Source organism: Natrix helvetica (genome assembly GCF_964273705.1).
Source record: "Natrix helvetica genome assembly, chromosome: 7".
Classification (NCBI taxonomy): domain Eukaryota; kingdom Metazoa; phylum Chordata; class Lepidosauria; order Squamata; family Natricidae; genus Natrix; species Natrix helvetica.
In genome coordinates this window covers 15,161,180-15,175,954 of record NC_138558.1, presented here as the reverse complement: position 1 = coordinate 15,175,954, position 14,775 = coordinate 15,161,180, and the positions used below count along the sequence as shown (strand labels likewise).

The 14,775-nt window shown below is 42.2% G+C and overlaps 1 protein-coding gene across 1 annotated transcript in view; it reads right to left on the bottom strand.

Moving 5' to 3' along the window:
• Positions 1-8,086, bottom strand: part of MMRN1 (multimerin 1) — an 86,679-nt gene extending 78,593 nt beyond the window's left edge. The window contains 1 exon segment of the mRNA XM_081959540.1: positions 7,210-8,086. Coding sequence (XP_081815666.1) covers positions 7,210-7,793 — 584 coding nt within the window. The 5' untranslated portion in view covers positions 7,794-8,086.
• Between the last annotated feature and the right edge of the window lie 6,689 nt (positions 8,087-14,775).

Sequence of the window (14,775 nt, the reverse complement as noted above, 5' to 3'; positions counted from 1 at the left end):
AAAGGAAAGGAAAGGAAAGGAAAGGAAAGGAAAGGAAAGGAAAGGAAAGGAAAGGGAAGGAAAGGCTGAGCTAATGGCCCAGTATTGTTCTGAGGTTTTCAAATTCCAGTATTGTATTCTTTGGTCCATTAGTCATAACCATTTTTAAGACTATGTTGTAAACTAAAGTCAAGTGTTTTCTGGTTCCTATTATTAAATTCATGGTTGTAATATAATGCTAGCCAGTAGCCAATTGCTATTATTTCAGGCTGAATGGGAATGATAAAGGAAGGGGGAAGGGGATGAGACAACTAAGAGTTTTGTGCTCTTACAATTTGTACAGTTTGTCTCTGTGAATACCATCTGAACAAATAGCTTAATTCTGCCCAGAGTCATTATCTGTACTATTCAAGCAATCGCATTCCAAAAATTAAAAATCCAGAAGGTTAAAGAATTATTTATATCTTTTTACAAACAGCAACAAGCAGCCGTACTATACCTTAAAATCCCCAAACCTATGCATATTCATCATGAAAATTACTTTGTGTTTAATATTACTTATCCAATGGTTTGTTGTTTTGGCTTCCATGCTCAGTATGTTGCCAGCTAATAAAGTCTCTTGACAGTTATAATAATAAAAATAAACGTAAAATGAAGACTTTAAAAACAAAACAGCAATTAATATCAATGAAAACAAGTACCACACATAGAATTATATAAAAATTAACAATTCAAACAAAAATGTACAAATGTGGTGCAATCTGGCACAGAGTTAAGGGGAGGAGTGAAACAGTTGAGTAGCCTTGAGTCTCTTTTGGGGAGGCAGAGGCTGAAGTATTTACCTTGTAGTCATGCCATGTGTACTTTAGCCTGGCAAGATTCCTGTCTATAGGTAAGGAACAAGAAACATATCACTCGGATCAGCTGCTCATGGTGTTGTTTCTAGTTCCTTGTACCTGACATCAAAAGTGTTTCAAGGGCTTGTCTACAAGAAGATATTCCAAATAGTTGAGACAGCAACAGAGAAGCCCTCAACCCAAGTCCTTGCCAGATAAGCTGTAGCAGCCAAGGATGAACCTCCTCAGAAGACCTGAGGCAGGAGCAGAGATGGTATTCAGATGGTTCTGACTGGTTCTAGCAAACCAATGGAGGAAATTTTGCGTAGTTCGGAGAACTGGCAAATATCACCTCTGGCTGGCCCCGCCCCATCTGTTCTCTGTCTCTCGAATCCCAGCTGATCGGGAGGGAATGGAGATTTTGCAGTATTCTTCCCCTGCCACGCGTACCAAGCCACACCATGCCCACTAAGCTATGCCCTCAGAACTAGTAGTAAACCAGTCTCCTGATCAGCTGGGTCTTCTTTTGTTGCCCTGCACAGGAGAATGGAGTTAGAAAGCAGGTTAGTGGGGTGAGGAGGGAATGGGGATTTTGCAGTAACCTTCCCCAGGAGTGGGGAGGAAATGGGGATTTTGCAATATACTTCCCCTGCTAAGCCCACCAAGCCATGCCATGCCATGCCACGCCCACCAAGCCATGCCCACAGAACTGGTAGTAAAAGATTTTGAATCCCACCACTGGGCATACTCTCATGAAGTTTGAAACTAGGTATTGATGTTGTGATCCCACCTTAGGCATGAAAGCCAGATGGATGACTTTCAGTCAGTCAGTCTTTCTTAGCCAAATGCACCTTCCAGGGTTGCTGCTGTGGACAAAATAGGAAGAGGAAGGAGTATTGTGTATGCTTGCCACCTTGAGTTACTTATAAAGTTATAAAGGCGGGATAAAAATCGAATACATCAGATTACATATGGCAGTGATATGAATTAGCAGCTAGTGCAGTACTTGAAACAGAAGTATAACAACTTATTCCAAGAGATTCTTTGCAGTCTTCATGAGATCTGCAAAGTTGTGTGTGTGTGTGTAAAATTTATATTATTTTGATTTTGTTCGATAAGCAGATATATAAGGTTTTTAAAATAATTAATAAGCTGAAGTTTCCGTCTGTAGCGTGGCTCCATCCAAATACACTGTACTACAGTCTTATCATCCCTAGCTTCTATGCCAATATTAAGTGAGAATAATGGGAAGTATAGGTAGTCCTCAACTTACAACAGTTCATTTAGTGACCATTCAAAGTTACAACAGCACTGAACAATGTGACTTATGACCATTTTTCACAGTTACGATCCTTGCACAGTTTAAGGTAAAGGTAAAGGTTCCCCTCACACATATGTGCTAGTCGTCCCCGTTCATCTCCGTTTCAAAGCTGAAGAGCCAGCGCTGTCCAAAGATGCCTCGTGGTCATGTGGCCGGCATGACTAAACGCCAAAGGCACATGGAATGCTGTTACCTTCCCACCAAAGGTGATTCCTATTTTTTCTACTTGCATTTTTACGTGCTTTCAAACTGCTAGGTTGGCAGAAGCTAAGACAAGTAACGGGAGCTCACTCGGTTATGTGGCGCTAGGGATTCAAACTGCCGACCTTCTGATCGACAAGCTCAGCGTCTTAGCCACTGAGCCACCGCGTTTAGGGTCTGTCAAATTTTTCAACTTTCAATTTCCAAACATTACGGCTGTTCAAAACTAGTGGCATGCCTTGGGGAATGTGAAGATTCACATTGGTTCTTTTAATATAATTTAGAGGTGCTGGGTCAGTAACTGCATAAACATTATAACTTTTTAACCTTTTGCTTCTTTCATCATGATCATGTGATCAAAATTCACAAGCCTGATATTTAGGACCGTTGCTGTTTTCTCAAAGTTGTGTGATCCCCATTGGCGACCTTCTGACCAGCAAATTCAATGGGGAAGCCAGATTCACTTAACAAGCAGATTCAGGGGTGGGCTTCAAAAATATTAGCAAGGGGTTCTCTGCCAAGTTGCTGGGTGGGTGTGGCCTAGTCAGCCTCCTGCACCACGGTGGGTGGGTGGGATTTGCCCTCCCGAGGCTCCGGAGGCCTTCCTTGAACCTCCAGGAAGGCAAAAATGGTCTCCCCAGGTTTCGGAGACCCCAGGGAGGCCGGAAATGGGCCTTCCTGAATTTCTGGTAGGCCTGTTTTTTGCCTGTGCCCCCCCCCACACACACACTCCCTGCACTTACCTGCATCCAAAACGGGCCGTGTGGGGACTCCTAGGAGGGGAGGGGGAAAGGTGGGCAGGGCCAGCCAGAAGTGGGAGTTGGCGATTCTCCAAACTGCATAAAATCTTAGCTATAGGTTCTTCCGAACCCCTGCAAACCCCCAGCAGCCCTCCCCTAACCGGATTACTAACTTATGAACTGTGGTGATTCACTTAACAACCGCAGCAAGAAAGGTCATGAAATGGGGTAAAACTCACGTAAGAAACATCTCCTTTTGCAACAGAAATTTGGGACTCAATTGTGGTCGTAACTCGAGGAGTACCTGGATCAGGCAAAACCATCTGGTCGCTGCTAAGTTAAGAAGGCTCGATAGAAAGATATTGGCAGCTTCTGTTTGTATCTGTCTTATACCAATCTCTCTAAAAATACCCTGTAGCACCACAGCTCTGGGATTCATTTTAGTCAAAGACAACGATGCCAGGACTGAATCTGTGCAATCCGTACAGAATACATTCTACTCCCTGCAATGCATCTGAAGAAAAGTTTCCAATTATCTGGGGTGTCAAACAGACTTGTTAACCTTATGAAACTGTGAGAGATGTCATCATCAATTCCTCTTTTTTGTTCCTTCCATAGACTTTTGATCTCTCTTTTCTGAGACACTTCTGAAAAGCTGGTCACCAAAGAAAGCAGGATGCGCCAAAGGGGAAGGGACATTTATTTTACTTTATTTATCTACCGTATCTTCCCGAGTATAAGACACACCTTTTTCCCTCAAAAAAGAGGCTGAAAATCTGAGTGCATCTTATACACTAAATACAGATATTTTGCCTTGTGAAACTCCGCCTCTTCATCAAAATTGCCATGCAGAGCCTTTAGGAGGCTTTCAGATAGCTCCTGGGGGCTGGGGAGAGCAAAAATGAGTGGAAAACGGGCCATTTTTGCTCAATTCCTCCCCCCAGCCCCCAGTAGTACCCTATAAGCCTCCTAAAGGCTATGCATCAAAAAACTTTGACAAAAAATGGGACCGTTTTCGCAAAAAATGCCCCATTTTTGCTCATTTGGGGGGGGGGCACCGGCCAGGAGCACTCTGCAAGCCCCCCTAAAGGCTATTCATACCTTTTGGGGAGGAAAAAGGCCCATTTTTGGGAGGTCTGCAGAGTGCAAAAACTTTTTTTTTTAAATTGCCTCTTCAAAACCTTGGTGCGTCTTATATTCCGAAAAATACGGTATTTTGTTTGTCAAACATGTGTGAAATAACAGGTATGAGTATAAACATGGACATGAACACAGGAAATAGGTACGAATAAATGGGGACAGTAGGACAGGGACGGTAGGCATGCTGGTGCGCTTATGCACCAGACTTCTTAGGAAAAGGGTGAGATCCTTGCTAGACAGTTTAAGGTTAAAGACATGACTGGGGAAATAAGCCAACTTTCTCTCCATGGCATTGGGAAATATTAAAGTTTGTATAGTTTAAATAAGCCAAGGACATTGGGGAGGGGGTAGCATTTCCCCATCTGGACCCACCCATCAAGAACTGGACCAATACACTTGAAAGAAATTTGGTAACTGTTGATGGGCATTTATTGAGTCAATTCAATAAATTCTAATGTTTTCCAGGTAACTGCAGTAGGTTTCTCAAAGGAAATATATACAAATCATGATAGTTAGTCCTGACAACAACTGGTTGGTAGCTGTGATACTGGAATTTAATTGCAGGCTTTTAAATGATGGCTTGCCCCCAAACAACGGATTGATATTCTCTCTCCCTTTCTCTCCCTCCCTCCCTCCCTCTTCCTCTCCCTCTCCCCCCCCTCCCTGTCTCTCTGTCTCTCTTTGCCAATGTCATTAGTAGTGTTGTATGGATCTTCAAAGGCGCATTTTGCTTTCTTGATGTAGCCCATTAAAATGAAGCAAAATACATCCAGGTTGCTGTTTTGCCTCACTGGTTTATTTTTAGTGATTTACTTTTTTTTTTTTTTTTTTTTTGCATTTCTTGACTCTGGGTGGCTCAGAACAATATTGCATCAATCAAATTTTCTTGCAATAAAATCAAGATAAAAACTACAGTGTAGGGCCACATAGTCATTTAAGAGCAAAAAAATCAAACTTATAACCTCCGGTACCAAAATAGCAGCCAACATTCTTTCAATTTATCCTCCAAAATCTTGGCCAAAGAGCTTATAGATTTACTAAGAGAAGCAAAGAAGCTGATGGGGAAGACTTCCAACATTTAATTGAAGCAACAACTCATTGACACCAAAAACTCCATGAGCCACTTTTTCACAGCAATAGCTTCACGGACATGCCTTACTGAAATTTCTCACCTTTAATTAGGTAACGGTAAAGGTTTCCCTTGCACATATGTGCTAGTCGTTCCTGACTCTAGGGGATGGTGCTTGTCTCCGTTTCAAAGGCCAGCGCTGTCCAAAGACATCTCCATGGTCTTGTGGCTGGCATGACTAAATGCCGAAGGTGCATGGAATGCTGTTACCTCCCCACCAAAGGTGGTTCCTATTTTTTTTATTTGCATTTTTACCTGCTTTCGAACTGCTAGGTTGGCAGAAGCTGGGACAAGTAACGGGAGTTCACTCCGTTACACGGCACTAGGGATTCGAACCACCGAACTGCCAACCTTTCTGATTGACAAGCTCAGCATCTTAGCCGCTGAGCCACTGCATCCCTCACCTTTAAGTACAAAGCAGTAATATACTAACTGCAACCATGGTTTCCTAAACAGCTATTAAAATGGTTCAAAAATAAATATTTTATATTTATTATTTTTTTTACTTTAATAAAAGATCAGGACATTTTGCATTGCAGACGACGTTAGAAATCTTACATGCAGATTGCTTTACTTTTTTCAACAATCAATGTAATTTAAATAACCAAAACTATGTGACATGATAGCAGTATTCCAGTATTTGAGGGGCCTCCTCAAAGAAGAGTGGGTTCAAATTATTATCCAAAGCACCAGAGGGCAGGACAAGAAATAATGGTTGGAAACTAATCAAGGAGCGATCCAACCTAGAATTAAGGATAAATTTCCTGACAGTGAGCACAATAAACCAGTGGAACAGAAGTTGCCTTCAGAAGTTGTGGGCGATTCATCACTGGAGGTTTTTAAGAAGAGACTGGACAGTCACTTATCTGAAATGGTGTTGGGTGTCCTACTTGAGCAGGGGGTTGGACTAGAAGACTTAAGACCTAAGAACTAAGGAGAAATTTCATGACAGTTAGAACAATTAATCAGTGGAACGATTTGCTTCCAGAAGTTGTGAATGTTCCAACACTGGAAGTTTTAAAGAAGATGTTGGATAACCATTTGTCTGAAGTGGTGTAGGGTTTCCTGACTAAGCAGTGGGTTGGACTAGAAGACCTCCAAGGTCCCTTCCAACTCTGTTATTCTATAATCTAAATTATCCTAGAACAGAGTAGAGTAGAGTAGAGTAGAGTGGAGTGGAGTGGAGTGGAGTGGAGTGGAGTGGAGTGGAGTGGAGTGGAGTAGAGTAGAGTAGAGTAGAGTAGAGTAGAGTAGAGTAGAGTAGAGTAGAACAAAGCAGAACAGAACAGAATAGAATTCTTTATTTGCCAGGTGTGATTGGACACACAAGGAATTTGTCTTCAGTGCATAAGCTGTCCGTGTAAATAAAAGATATAAGTGATAAATCATGATCATAGTCATCATAAGTACATTCATCATGAATCATGATACAACCCTTAGTGATAGCCATAGGTTACTAAATAAGCAGTCAACATAAAGCATATTAGGAAACTAAATAAAACAATATAAATCATAAAGATACAATTTATTTAGACACATTATGTGAAGATCTGAAAAAGGTTCTAATCCTGGGAAAAGTGGGAGGAAAGAGAAGACTTCCAAGGTCCCTCCCAGCTCTATTCCATTCTAATTCTATCTGTGACCAAACTATCCACCATAATTGCTTTCCCTATCTTCACTGCAGTGCCTGGTTCAACACAGTTTATACCTTTCTACTTATGACTCAGTTGGCTTTATTTAATCACCCATCTTTCTCGTGACTTCTGCTCTTATTGAAGAACAGAAGGAAATTTTACCTAGCCTTCTATAAAGCCTTCCTAAGGAAAGGAAAGAAAATATTGGAGGCAAAATGTTTCTGCTTACTTTCCCCTGGTAGTCTCAAAGCTGAGGCTTCTGTTATCTTTAGTCTGCTGCCCATTGTTGCTGCCATAGCCCGATTGCCTGGAAGTTCTGCTCACAACTGGACTTTTCGGTGCTTCCTTTCCAAGGGGACCTTTTCGGGGCTGGATCTGTGCTGGATGCCCTCCCTCCTTAGGCAGGATCGGTGCCTTGGCATGTGTACCACTACCATCACGGTCCTTTTCTCTGCCAGGAGTTTTAAGAGTGATATTTTCGCCTTGCTGCGTTGTAGCTGGAGTTGGCGAGCTTTGAATTTCCTCCTGGATGGTAAGAGTGCTGTGTTTTATGTCCCATCCATCCTGTTTTATAGTCGGCACAGAAGTGGGATTCTGAGAAGAATCTGGTATCGATGATGCTGCCTCCACACCTCCAAGGCTCTGGACTTCAGGGACAGTCAAACCAGGATGACTTACTTCCACTGTGCTAGAATCCAAAGTCGTAGCCACAGCCGGATCTGTTGAATTGGCTTCTGCGAAGGTTAATAAAAGCAATACTGAAAATATCTCCCACATTCTCTTGGCTTCCGAGAACCTCATGGTGTCCTTCATATGGTCCTCAGCAGAGGCCCTCTAAACTCTTTCGTTTGGTGCTGTGGCTTTCACCCTCGGATCTGAAACCAAACGCTGGATTGCGAGGTTGTGTGTTTGTGGGAGAGAAAGGAAACAGGTTTTTGAGTATTGGAAAGTAGACTGAGGAAGCTCCGTTTCCTGTTTCTATGGGTTCCTCTGTGACCTGTGACCTCTTGGAGCCGTGGAAGCAAAATTCCTCAGAGGAAGATTATACCAATTGTCTTTTGTTGAAGCTGGAGGAGAGGGAATGGGCATCATGCAAACATGGAAATGTGCTGTCAGTGAAATCAGTCCAAGGCAGATGGGTGGGGATGTTGAGTAACTTCCCGTTCACATGGAGTAACTGCAGAGAACACCAGGGACCTGTCCAATGTCCCTCTTGCATAACCATTCCATGAAGTAAGTAAATCTCAAGTTACATCTTCGTTACAATTAGTCCTTGATTTATGACCATAATTGATCCCAAAACTTCTGTTGCTAAGCAGTTGTTAAGTGAGTTTTGCTCTGTTTTACATTCTTTTTGTGTCACAGTGGTTAAGTGAATCACTGCAGTTGTAAAATTAGTAACATGGTTACTAGATTACTAGATTACCCAATCCAAAACACGTATGTGAATCTGGCTTCCCCCTTACATGTCAGAAGTTAAGTTCTAGTTTACTTACTAGATTACTAGGTAACTAGATTACTAGGTTACCCAATCCCCAAAGTTAAGTGAATCTGGCTTCCCCATTGACTTTGCATGTCAGAAGTTTGCAAAAGGTGATCACATGACCCCAGGACACTGCAACTGTCATAGATATAAATTAGTTTCCAAGTTTCTGACTGTTGATCAGGTCATCATGACGTTGCTGCAACGATCATAAATGTTAAGTATGTAAGCTCCCCGTTAGGAGAGCGAGTGTGCAGAGAAGCGTAATGAGAGTGGTATGGAAGAACACGCACAAACCAGCATTCAGGGACACCGAATAGTATAAAAATATAGTAGTTTACTATGTGGAAATATAGAGGTATTCAGTTCAATTCACAGTCCAAGTCATACACGGTTCAGTCAGTCAGTTATCAATGTTCTCAGTTAAGGAATGATCCTTCGAACACAGTCCAGTATCAAATAATCAGTTTAAGCTAACAGTAGCAAAAACACAGTACCTCACGATACATTCACCGATCAGCGTCTAACAAACAAAGAGCGAACAGTCATTCTGGCTCCCTCTTATGGCTGCTTGAGGTAACAGCACCCAATCACATTACAGCAGTACTTAAAGAAACAGTACTACCATCCTGGTTTATATATTGCTAACCCAACTGTTAGCTTACATTCCTAACATTACATATTAAAAGCTGTCATAAGTCACTTTTTCTCAGTGCCATTGTAACTTCAAACAATCACCAAAGGAACTGCTGTAAGTCCAGAATGACATATAATCATTATCTGCTTCTGCTTTCAACGCCATAATGGTCTAACTGTATATTGTATCTGTATTCATGTTATATGAATATCTCATCATTATTCCAAAGCTCAGTATGATCTTTAATGTACTCCTCATAACAGCACTATATAATAGAAGATAGTCAAATAAGAACTAGACCCAGGGGTGGGTTCCGGCAGGGCAGTACTGCCAGTTGGCCCGTGCTTGATGCATGCTGTGGGCTCATGCACAGTGCAATAAAAATTGTTCTGTGCAAGGACAGGCATATAACCATTCTGAAGCAGATCCCCAAGAAAGTGAGGGGAAAAAAGAAAAAGCTATTTGCAGCTAGCGAAGAAACTATACCAGAAGGGGGTGTGGTTCAGATGGCAGATGCCTGAAGGTATGCTAGTATTCTGGGAGGACACAAGAGTTAGAATTAATACATCCATAGAGGCACAGGCCTTTATGGACAAAAACAAAGCACTCTTAGAAAAACCAGATGACCCTACACCAGATACACAGGACACGGGAGGGGCCGGAGCTCTGCCAGCGGGGGGAGATGGGGCGACACCGAGAAAAACCAGTTCACAAAAATGAATAACAAAACTTGCTTGACATAAGTTGACCGAACTTATTAATTGAATTCATATGCTGACTATATGTAATTATTTAGTAATGAATTTTTTTGCAAATGTATACTTTGAGTATGGAGGGAGGGGACACCTACCACACATTGCAACCGTCAAAATTTGTATTTACCCATTACCTTTTTCCTTGTAAAAATTTAAAAAAACCAATAAAACGTTGTTTTAAAAAAATTGTTCTGTGCATGTGCAGAGGCAAAAAACAAGATGGCGCCACCAGAGAACCAGTTCGGGGGCGTGGCAGGCCTGGGTCGCTGCCGCTTCCAGCGACCCAGGCCACCAAACCACTACCGGTTTGGCCAAACCAGTCCGAACCAGTATGAACCCACCACTGACAGACCCCCGATCCTTTAGCCTGAGGGTCTTCTGCCAGTATAATTTCAATTTTCTATCACTACAAATACTTCTATGTATCTTTTAATCTGGGATGCTTAGTGCCACACATTAGTTTCATCCATTTTGAAGGGCACATCCTACTTTTGTTTGAACAAGGCTTTGATTCTCTAAGGATACATGAAGTCCCCTGATATCATCCTAAAAATGTCTCATTTCTTTCACCTGCTCCAGTAAGATGATCCAAAAGATTGATAGTTAGCACACGATGCAAGTTGCTATACATGAAACACCTGTTTAAAATACCCATTGTGGGCGCAGATTGTTCCCTATCCCCAATTTTTCCCTAACTTACTTTCCAACATCTTCTTAAAGACTTCCAGTGTTGGGGCATTCACAGCTTCTGGAGGCAGGTTGTTCCACTGATTAATTGTTCTAACTGTCAGGAAATTTCTCCTCAGTTCTAAGTTGCTTCTCTCCTTGATTAGTTTCCACCCATTGCTTCTTGTTCTACCCTCAGGTGCTTTGGAGAATAGTTTGACTCCCTCTTCTTTGTGGCAACCCCTGAGATATTGGAACACTGCTATCATGTCTCCCCTAGTCCTTCTTTCTCTTAAGCTAAACATATCCAGTTCCTGCATCCGTTCTTCATATGTTTTAGTCTCCAGTCCCATAATCATCTTTGTTGCTCTTCTCTGCACATTCTCCAGCCTTCAGAATCATTTCTTTCTCCAGCCTTCAGAATCATTTCATAATATTAAACTCAACAGTCCTGGGAAATGCCTCCACTTTGGGAAGACCAGAAATATCTATCGTTGCTGTGGCATGATTTTTCATCTTGGATGCTCACCCCCTTTTTAGCCACTGGTTATAGCATAGGAACACAGTGGCTCAGTGGCTAAAATGCTGAGCCTGTCGATCAGAAGGTCGGCAGTTGAGCGGTTCAAATCCCTAGCACCGTGTAACGGAGTGAGCTCCTGTTACTTGGCCCAGCTTCTGCCAACCTAGCAGTTCGAAAGCATGTAAAAATGCAAGTAGAAAAATAGGAACCATCTTTGGTGGGAAGGTAACAGCATTCCATGCGCCTTCAGCATTTAGTCATGCCAGCCCCATGACCACAGAGACGTCTTCAGACAGCGCTGGCTCTTCGGCTTTGAAACTGAGATGAGCACCGCCCCCTAGAGTCGGGAACGACCAGCACATATGTGCGAGGGGAACCTTTACCTACAGCTGCAGTGCAAAATCTTCAAAAAGGTAACAAGCGTCTTCTGGTCACTACGCAGGGATGCGAGTGGCTGTAGCACATCAACTAATTGTAACCGAAAGGTGGACATCTCTGAGCAGACGTGGGCAGCTGCTGAAACAAGATCTCGTTTTCTTGCTGTTAGTGCAAAGGTTCTCCACATTTCAGCAGCTGCCAGCATCTCATTGACAGTTTTTCTTGTGAAATGGGCAAGACATAAACAACTCACATTAGCCGGACGGAGCCGCTGTGCTAACATGCGACTGTAACACTTAATCATACACCAAGCAGGACTGGAAAGAAACGATTGAACCAGATATTTTGAATCGCTTGTGTTTACACCGCTGTGCTTTCTCGGAAGGTAATTGCTATGGAGGTGATCAGAGCAGGGCGCTCTAGAAAAGGAGAAGGAGGGACTCGTGAAACAGCAACGTCAAAGCTGAGACCCATAGCTAATTCAGGGCAGCAGATCAACTTTTCTGGTCCAAATCAATTAGTCATTGTTTCAAGAAGATTTTACATGAGACACGATAGCAGTCATAGGCCTGGATTTAATTACAGAAAACAGGTGGAACATATTCACCCAGGAGAAGGAAGGAGATACCACAGGCTTAATTATCCTCCATTGGAGGAAAGCCAATAATTTAACTTGAAATCCAGAAAAAGTCAGAGGCATGGAATATATGGAGCATTTGTTAGGCATAGACAACAACCGGACAGGCAGGACTGTGACACGTGATTAGCTGCATAAAATTTGGTGAGCAGAAGCAATGCTGGTTTTTCTAAGTCTTATTAGTGTCGGAAGAAATATCCATCTGGGTTCAGTTCCAAGCGGGGAGAAAGACACTGGAAACATGGAGGCTGATTGGAAAGATGGTTTATTGATGGGCAGGACCACATGGATTTGAGGTCTGGGCAGCTGACCACATGGAGTGGAGAGTGAGGGTTATTTTTACCCTCTCTTGGGCCTTGCCCTTGAGCTTCCTGTTCCTGTGCCAGAGCATGTATTCTATTGGTTGCTGCTAACTTTGTAGGCCCAGGCTTGGTAGAAGCTTGCTCAGTGATGTAATGAAGGGGTTTGTTGTATCACATGGTGAGCTCTGCTGCTAGATGGTAGAGGGATAATCCTATTATGTCCTGATGGGTCATGTCTTAATCCCATCACCGTGGAGCTGAAGATCTTTTGTCTTGTAGATAGGCTGGGCCAGTCCTGTTGGGGCTATTAAGAAAGGTGGGGCCTGCTTTCCTAGAGCATGTTTCTCCTTTAGGGAAATATAATATTCTGCCTCTTTTAATATTTCCCAAAATATTCCATTCTTCTAGGAGAGGGGTGGGTGCTAACTTTCTACATTAGAAAACAATAAGGGTTTTCTGTTAACATCAGCTGATGGGAAGTGACCAAAGGGGAAAAAACCTAAGAAGATTAGCTTCCTCATTCTAAGAAGGGCTTTGTTATTATAGTAACGGGAGTAATAAGAAAACACATAACAAGTTTCTTTCTGATATCTATCAATCTAGAATTACACAATAACAACTAGCCTTGACTTACGACTGGAATTTAGCCTGGCAATTAGGCTTAATAAGTCACGATGGTCATAGAGCAGGTCATCCAGAGGTGGCATTCAGCAGTTCTGACTAGTTCTGGAGAACCGGTAGCGGAAATTTTGAGTAGTTCAGAGAAGTGGTAAATACCACCACTGACTGGCCCCGCCCCCATCTATTCTCTGCCTCCCGAGTCCCAGCTGATCGGGAGGAAATGGGAATTTTGCAGTAGCTTTCCCCTGGAGTGGGGAGGGAATGGAGATTTTACAGTATCCTTCCTCTGTCACACCCACTAAACCACGTCCACAGAACAAGTAGTAAAAATTTTTGAATCCCACCATTGAGGTCATCACATGATCAACCTGATTTTACAAACTTTTTTGTTGCAGTTAAGCGAAATGCCGCGGTTGTTAAGTGAATGTGGTAGTCATTAAGTGAACCCATTTTTCGCTATGGATGCCTTTTTGGCCAAAAAACCAGAAGAAAACATTGGTTTCCCACAAGAATGTGCACCCCATGCTTCAAATGCCTGTAAAAGCAACACAACTTCTGAGTGCCCAAAAATATGACCATAACGGGTATGCGGCCATTAGAACTTCAGAACCAACTTATAAGTACCTTTGGGGTGGGGTGGGGGGAGATTGTTGTAACTTTGAGCAGTCGCTAAGTGACTAGTCAGAACTCAAGACTACCTGTACCAAATTGAAAGTGACCATGGAGGTTATTTAAATGCACTTACCAGTCACAGCAATCCTGACACATAATTTTGTGGTGGAGAACCTCTAGTAAAGAGGAACCCTTCCTTAGGCAGGTTGATGAACAATTCCGTGGTAAATGAAATCTTATTGCCAGCAAGTTTCAATTTGACTGAAATCTGTTTCCCTAAAATTTTCACTTGTTTCTGGTTGTGCTACCCTTATTGCAAGCATCTGTTCCGCGCATCATTTCCAGGAAATCATGAAATAATTAGAAAATGCTTTTTAGGCTATTGTCCAGCTTTCAGCTCCACGAAGGAATCAAAATTAAAGTATCACTGACAAATATCTACCCAGATATCTATCTTCAATACATCCAGCAGGAAAAGTTTATCACCTTCCTACATAATTGGTTCCACTATCAAACTGCTTTTACTGTAACGAATTACGTTGCTGGATTCAGAAAAATGCAGTTTCATTTTCTACAAGTGCTCGTAATATATTTGGGACTTACAGAACTGATGCATACATATAAAAATCAGATAAATTCTAGTCTATTCTAGTGAGGAATTGACAGGGTTTACATCAGGGAGAGGATATGACATTGTGTCTGTCAGGATAGTATTAGAATATAATTCTGGTGTTTTCTGGTAGAGAGATAACCATACACACGTAATAGTATGGAAAAGAATAGAAATACACAAATAGTATATTTTAATACAATCTGAAACACCAGGGAATCATTAGATGAATAAAATGCCTGATGCATATGCATATATTTACATAATTTTAGAGTATCAATCTTCACAAGGGCTTCTTGGCAATGTACAATTAAATAAAAGATTTAGAAATGTTGTTCTGACTTAGACTTCACAAAATCACAAAGCAGACTCCTTGTCCCGACAAAACCGCTTTTTATTAAGCTAATGCAAATTCCTCTCATTCACATCCAGCAAAGTCCCAGCAAACAGTCTTTCAAGGGTGAATTTACAACCACAGACCTTATCAGGCTTGGAGAGCTGCCAGGCCGATATCTTCACAATGCTGTACAAGACAACAATTGGCAAGGAGTCTCTGAGGGTCACGAACAAATCT